The 7,898-nt window shown below is 40.1% G+C and overlaps 1 protein-coding gene across 1 annotated transcript; it reads right to left on the reverse strand.

The window, feature by feature from the left end:
• Positions 1 to 26: 26 nt before the first annotated feature.
• Positions 27 to 991, reverse strand: LOC122093685. Its single transcript, XM_042664078.1, has 2 exons — positions 726 to 991; positions 27 to 573 (listed from the first exon to the last, which is right to left on the reverse strand). The coding sequence occupies exons 1-2, from the start codon at positions 849 to 851 to the stop codon at positions 337 to 339; spliced, it is 363 nt and encodes a 120-aa protein (XP_042520012.1). The 5' UTR covers positions 852 to 991; the 3' UTR covers positions 27 to 336.
• Between the last annotated feature and the right edge of the window lie 6,907 nt (positions 992 to 7,898).

Consider the following 7,898-nt stretch of genomic DNA (forward strand, 5'->3'; position numbering starts at 1 on the left):
ACGTATATCATCCATCAGTTACTACTTATAAAACAAAAAAAAAAAACTTAAATCATCCATCAGTCGTAGTAAATGTCAACAGAACATAACAATCCAGACGTCGTAGTAGCCACATCTTCTTCTCCAATGGAATAGAAATGAAAGCCTCCCTCCATTCAACATTTCCTGTTATCTTTGTGATAGCCTTCATATACAAATTTTCATCAAGATCCGGAATACTCTCAAGCACAGTAATGCAATGATTCACACCATAGTCATTACTCATTGATTGAGGAGATGGAAATGAGAAGGAAGTGTACCTCTCAAGTCTAGCTAAAGATACATCACACATGGTACTTATGGCCCTTGCAAGATCCGTAGACCTCCTCCTCTTCCTAAGGGCATTAGGGGTCTTATCAAGCTGTGGGTATTAGTTGGGATACTTCCTTTAACATCCCCAACTTCAGGGGATGCCAATCCCCCAGCCCCAAGAGATGGGTCAACCTCCAAGTCATCGTCTTCACCAAATGTCACATGATCCTCAGCGTTACCAACATCTCCATCTCCACATGCATAGGAATCCCCAAATATCATCTGCAATTCAGGCCACTGGGGTAGGCCACTTCTCTTAAACTTTCCCTAGCTTGGGTTTTGTTGAAAAAATAAAACCTATATTGTTTTAATTATATCGAAAGCACTGTAAAACAGAGTTCACAATTGCAAATGATATAGGGAGTAGAAGCTACCTTTATGTGTCTCTCCCAGACGCCATCGTCCTCTACAGTGCAAGTCTTTGTCACTGGATTCCATCCGAAGCCAGATGTTTCCATCAACTTTTTGAAACTACCATAATCATTTCTTAGTTTATTCATTTTGTTTCAAAGTTGTAACATCTTAATTAAAAGGCCAACCTACTTTGTTCTGAAGTTGAGTCATTATGTTATTCCAACCAGCCTTGTTGAAGGTGCTAAGTTGTTTTGTTACCTGTTTTTACCTCCGCAACCATTACGGAAACACAGGCATCTACTTCAATTTTTGTCCACTTTGTCGACTCTGCTTCATTGATTGAAGTAGTTGCCATTTAATCTAAATTCTAATATGCACATAATATAACACATTCAATCATTATACTTGCACAAATAATTAAAAAAATTATTGACTATATGAAATAACATTTGGTCATGATCTAAAATCAATAAAATTTAATTTGATTTTGAATGAAGAAGAAAGCAAACAATAGACAAAAGTGAACCTTAAGGTAAAGAATGGATTTGGGCAAAAGATGGTGCGAACCAATTGTTTAAGACCATAGAGGAACTGGACCCCCTTGCTGGCAGAAACTTAGCTTAGAAAGTCATGGAGGAATTAGACGAGTTTCTCACTTCTCAATTCCCATAACTGACCACCACAACTGCTACCAATCTTTTTTCTGGCAGAAAGTGCCAAAACAAGTATCATGTCCTTCGAAAATAACTGAAAGGTGCAGCCTCAACAATAATAGAACACAACATAAGAGAGAGGAGACATCTTCATGGCTTTGTTCCATCTGGTTAGGCCGATGCAATTGGTCTTCAATAGTAAAAGCTAACAGAGACATGTAGATCTTATAAAAAAAAAACAAAGACATGTAGAGAGGGAAGGAGAAAGGTAGAGTGAGACTGGATAGCTAAAATTTGTGCAGATAGGTGATTAAACAAAATAAATCCAATGATTTAAACACTACTGCAACAAACCAAATAAACCACAAACAGTATCATTATGTTATTCCTGTCAGCATACAGTACGAAAACCACTACAGAAACTTGACATTAATCTAATTGCAAAGAGAACAAATAGAAAGAGAATAAGTTAATTGAGTGAGACTAGTTATTTAAGCCCTCACTCCTCGTTGAATTTGTCGACGAGCTATAGTGTATTAGAGAAAAATTAATATCTACAAAATAACGTTGAAGACTGACACAGTAACTTCTGCTTCAAGTATTCAATAAGAGAGAGAGAGAGAGATACCTCAGGGACGTTGAATCAAACCTGCTGAAGCTTCTGAAATCTTGGAGTATAAACTGAGAGGAGGACATTATGAAGAAGAGGAGGACGTCCTATGAAGGTCTCCCACGGAGAAATTTTAGAGAAGGAAAACAACTTCCTTGTGGTGGTCACTCAGGAGAAATTTGAGATAAGGGAAAGGTCTTCCTTGTGGAGTTATTGTCATGAATGGATCTATATTGGATAAAAAGCAGGTTATTGGTACTGTTAGTAGAGAGTTGGGGGCAGAGGAGCATTTGGAACAAGAGCTGGGACAGCAACAGCCCAAGGATCAAGTTAGTGCTCCAGATCAGCAAAGACAGCAAGGCAGGGTGAGGAGTAACCGAAATAGGAAGAAGCCAAGTTGGACCAGGGATGGATTACAAGGTGATATAATTCTCAGATGATGCTGTCCATTAGCAAGTTGTTAGCTAACGTGTTAAGTGGTTAGAACTGATTAGTAGTTTGTTAGTAGTTAGTTAATGTGATAAATAGAAATCCTGAACAGAGAGGAGAGTATGGAATTTTAATAAACACTTTCTTTTCTCAGTCTTTCTTCTTCCTTTCTTTCTCTTTTTCCCTCCCTCTTCTTTTTGAAGTTTTGTCTGGTCATAACAATTGGTGCTTTCATTGCTCCTCCCATGGTAGATGGTACTCGTGCAGGTGCTAAGGTTGATGAGCAGCTCAAGAACCTACAAGCAAACCATAATCAGTACAAGAAAGAGAACGATGCTAAGCTTGACGAGATTACTCGGTCATTGAAAGGGTTGCAGACCTTGGTCCTGGACGCTCTCGCTCACATGAACGCAGCATCTGTGAGGGATACGAACCAACCACGCACGGAGCCCACAAGAGCCATGATTTCAGCTAATGCCCAAGGAAATTCAAGATTTATGCGATTGGAAGTTCCCCGATTCGATGGCTCTGATGTTTTTAGGTTGGATTTTCAAGATTCAACAATTCTTTGATTTTCATGGCACCCTTGAAGATACTCGACTGCCAATTGCTTCTTTTCATCTTGATGACGTTCCTCTCAATTGGTTCCAATGGATGAAGTCCAGTGGTCTGATTCAAGGTTGAAATGGGTTTCTTCAAGCTGTATCTACTCGATTTGGCCCTTCCTTGTTTGAAGATCATAGAGGCGCATCGGTGCGATTGCAGCAAACTTCTACAGTGGTTCATTACCAGGATCAATTTGAGACCCTATCTACCAAAGTTACTGGATTATCTGAAGCATTCTTGATTAGTATATTTGTTTCGGGATTGAAGCCCGAATTTCGGAGTGAGCTTTTGGTTGCTCAACCTGTTTCACTGCTACACGCTATGAGCCTAGCAAAACTTCATGAGCGGAAATATTTGGATATTCGCCATTCTTGGAAACCTTCTGTGACGAGACCAGCCATGCCCACTTCAGGGATTTTAGGGCCTCCAACAACAGCACCTTCCTCTTCATCAGCCCCTCTTAATGCTGTGACGACTAAACAGGTACCTATTCGACGACTTTCTTCTGAAGAACTTAACACTAGAAGGGAAAGAGGTATGTGTTATAATTGTGATGAAAAGTTTGTTAAAGGACACAAATGTAAGCACAGATTTTTGTTATTAGTGGGGGACTCTATAGATGAGGAAGAAGATACACTATGTACTACTGTTGTAGATGAGGGAACAGAGGATATTACTCTACATGAAATTAGCATGCATGCCTTTGCTGGGCAACTTAATCCACGAACAATTAGACTAACAGGAAAAATTGCAGAACACCATCTTCAAATTCTGATTGATAGTGGTAGTACACACAATTTTCTTAAGGAGAGTGTAGCTCAACGGTTGGGGTTAACAATCAGCCCCTGCAAACAATTTAAAGTTTACATGGGGAATGGGGAATTTTTGGTATGCAAGCAACAATGCAAGGCTGTCACACTTTATTTTCAAGGCCATGATTTCACTTTTGATTTGTTTCTATTACCAATCGAGGGGGCCGAGGTGGTGTTGGGAATTCAGTGGATGGAGTTGTTAGGCCCAGTAGTGATTGATTATAGATTGCTTACAATGGATTTTTTATCGAATGGTGAGGAGATTCATTTGGTTGGCAACCCACTAATTTCTGATGAACCTCTACACCTGAAGAATTTGAAGAAGTTGGCCTCATTAGAAGGCATTACGTCAATATTTCATCTCCAAGTAGTTGAAGAGAGGGATTTGGTGCCTACAACAATCCACCCTGCTGTTCAGCCACTGTTGTAGGAATTCCATCATGTGTTTAGCATTCCCACGGGTCTACCTCCTACAAGGGCACTAGATCACCTTATTCACTAGTTGCCGGATGCAAAACCAGTTAATGTGAGGCCTTACAAATATCCACAATTTCAGAAATCAGAGATAGATTAGTTGCCGAAATGTTGTAGCAGTGTGTTATCCAGAATAGTACAAGTCCTTTTTCTTCACCTGTATTACTTGTTAAGAAGAAGGATGGGACATGGCATTTTTCTATTGACTATAGAGCATTAAATGCCATTACTGTGCGAGATAGGTTCCCAATACCAACAATTGAAGAACTCATAGATGAGTTGTGTGGGGCTAGTGTGTTTACTAAGCTTGACTTACGTGCGGGCTATCATCAAATTCGGGTTCATGAAAAAGATATTCCCAAAACTGCGTTTCGTACGCATGAAGGACACTATGAGTTTGTTGTCATGCCTTTTGGCCTAACCAATGCACCTTCCACCTTTCAAGCTCTTATGAATGCTGTTTTTAAGCCCTTCCTATGCAAATTTGTCATTTTTTTTTTATGATATATTGGTCTATAGTACCTCTATTTCTGAACATATTTCGCACTTGAGGATTGTGTTACAATGTATGCATACTAATCAGTTGTACACTAAGATCAGCAAATGTTTTTTTTGCTAAGAAGCGGTGGAGTATTTGGGCCACATAGTCTCCAGTTGCGGTGTCCATGTTGACAGTAACAAGATCAGTGCCATGTTGCAGTGGCCAACTCCAAAAAATTTGAAGCAAATACGAGAATTTTTGGGGCTTACTGGTTACTATAGAAAGTTGATATGTCATTATGTCAGTATTGCTTCCCCTTTGACTAATCTGCTAAAAAAAGATGCATTTCAATGGACCGAAGCAGCTCAAACTGCCTTTGATAACTTGAAGAAGGTGATGACCTCTGCTTCAGTATTGGCCCTTCCCAATTTCACAATAGATTTCACGGTGGAGACTGATGCTTCTGGAGTGGTCGTTGGTGCTGTACTCAGTCAAGAGGGACACCCATTGGCATTTTTCAGTAAGAAGTTATCCACAAGAATGAGGGCTGCTTCCACCTATGTGAGGGAGTTGTTTGCTATTTCTGAAGCTGTTCTGAAATGGCGCCATTACTTGCTCGGGAAACAGTTCATTATTAAGACTGATCATAGGAGTTTGAAGGAATTAATGACTCAAGTGATTCAAACACCAGAGTAGCATCACTACCTTAGTAAGTTGATGGGTTATACTTATCAAATCATTTATAGGCCTGGGAAGGATAATCCTATAGCAGATGCTCTTTCCAGGGTTCCTGAATTGGTGGGGGAGGCTACAGTTGATGTCGCTTCTCAATTCGCATTTTCAGTTCCTCAATTTGATATTGTTGATGCTTTATTACAAGCTAATCTATAGGAATTAGAATTACAAACGCTACATCAACAATGGCATGTAGGATTATTGAATGATTCAGGATATGAAGTTCGAGGGGGGCTACTTTGTTTCAAGAATCGCGTAGTGATCAATTCCACTTCCCCTCTTAAGCATTCTATTTGTTAGAATTTCATTCCAGCCCTTTAGGAGGGCATGCTGGTTCCTTGTGCACTTTCAAATGAATTGCAGTAAATTTTTTTTGGCTCGCAATGCGAAAGGATGTGGAAGCTTTTGTACGCAATTGTGCAATTTGTCAACACACTAAATCCCTTACCACAAGACCTGTTGATCTGTTACAACCCCTACCTATGCCTCAACGGGTTTGGGAAGATATTTCACTTGATTTCATTACTGGTTTACCTATTTCACAAGGTTGTTCTGTGATTTTGGTGGTGGTTGACTGACTCACCAAGTATGCACATTTCGGTGGGCTACCAACTTCTTATAATGCAGTTAAGGTGGCTCATTTATTCATTCAAATGGTGGTCAAACTGCATGGATTTCCTTGGACTATTGTATCTGACAGAGATACCATTTTTCTCAGTCAGTTTTGGAAAGAATTGTTCAAGCTCAGTGGTACTACCCTTCAATTCAGCACAGCTTATCATCCTCAAACTGACGGCCAAACTGAGGCTCTCAACAGATGTTTGGAATAGTATTTACGATGCTTTGTTCACGAGAAACCTTCCCAATGGTTCAAGTTTCTGAGCTGGGCTGAGTTATGGTACAATACATCCCACCATACAACCATTGCAATGTCTCCTTTTCAAGCTTTGTATGGGTGGCTACTTCCTGCTCTGCCGGATTACACTGGGGGAACAACACAGGTGGAGGCTGTTGAAAATGAGCTCAATAACAGAACTGAATTACTTCACCGCATTCGGACCAACCTCTTGAATGCTCAAGTGACAATGAAGCATAATGCCGATGGCCATAGGAGAGACTTAAATTTCAATGAGGGTGATTGGGTCTTACTCAAGTTACAACCCTATAGATAGCAGACCATGACTTTTAGATCCAATCAGAAACTCAGCAAGAGATACTATAGGCCATTTCAGATACTCAAACGGGTAGGCAAGGTTGCATACCATCTCCAGTTACCACGAGGGAGCAGAATGCACCCTATTTTTCATGTCTCTCTGCTCAAACCATTTCGGGGAGATCCTCAATGTGATGCTGTTGGGGTGTTACCTGTTTGATTCATCATCAGCAACCTGTCCACACCCCTTTAGCTATCCTTGCCACTAGGGAAGTTATTCTACAAAATGAATTTGTGCAACAGATTCTAGTTCAATGGGAGGGCATGGCTGTGGAGGATGCTACATGGGAAAACTTTAAACCTTTTGTGGAATGCTTTTCTGAGCTCAACCTTGAGGACAAGGTCATTTTTGATGCGGATGGGAATGTCATGAATGGATCTATATTGGATAAAAAGCAGGTTATTGTTACTGTTAGTAGAGAGTTGGGGGCAGAGGACATTTGGAACAAGAGCTGGGACAGCAACAGCCCAAGGATCAAGCTAGTGGTCCAGATCAGCAGGGACAACAAGGCAGGGTGAGGAGTAACTGAAATAGGAAGAAGCCAAGTTGGACTAGGGATTACAAGATGATATAATTCTCAGATGATGCTGTCCATTAGCAAGTTGTTAGCTGACGTGTTAAGTGGTTAGAACTGATTAGTAGTTTGTTAGTAGTTAGTTAATGTGATAAATAGCAATCCTGAATAGAGAGGAGAGTATGGAATTTTAATAAACACCTTCTTTTTCTTAGTCTTTCTTCTTCCTTCTTTCTCTTTTTCCCTCCCTCTTCTTTTTGAAGATTTGTCTGGTCATAACAGTTATCCTTGAGGGAAACTTTAGATGAGGAAGAATTTTTCCTGAGAAATTGAGAGGAGAAAGATGTTTACCGAAGAGGACTCCATAATAAGAGAAAAATTAGAAAAAGATTTTTGAGGGGCTATCGGGCGAATTTGCCAAAAAACATCAGGGACCGTCTATTTCTTAAGTGATTTGCTTCGTGAGTTTTTTTTTTTGGAGCCGTGAAAGCAGATTTTTTATGCTTTGCAATTCTTGATTTTGGGGGAGAATTGGGGCCGGTTTGATTCCTAGGAACATGAAATCAAACCGGTGTTACCAAGTAAAATTCTACTTCCAATCTATTCCCATGAAAAAATTAAACTGGATTCCCCACAAATGCCCCTCATTCTCTCTCCATTAGCAG

This window comes from Macadamia integrifolia, chromosome 11, assembly GCF_013358625.1.
Source record: "Macadamia integrifolia cultivar HAES 741 chromosome 11, SCU_Mint_v3, whole genome shotgun sequence".
Taxonomy (NCBI): domain Eukaryota; kingdom Viridiplantae; phylum Streptophyta; class Magnoliopsida; order Proteales; family Proteaceae; genus Macadamia; species Macadamia integrifolia.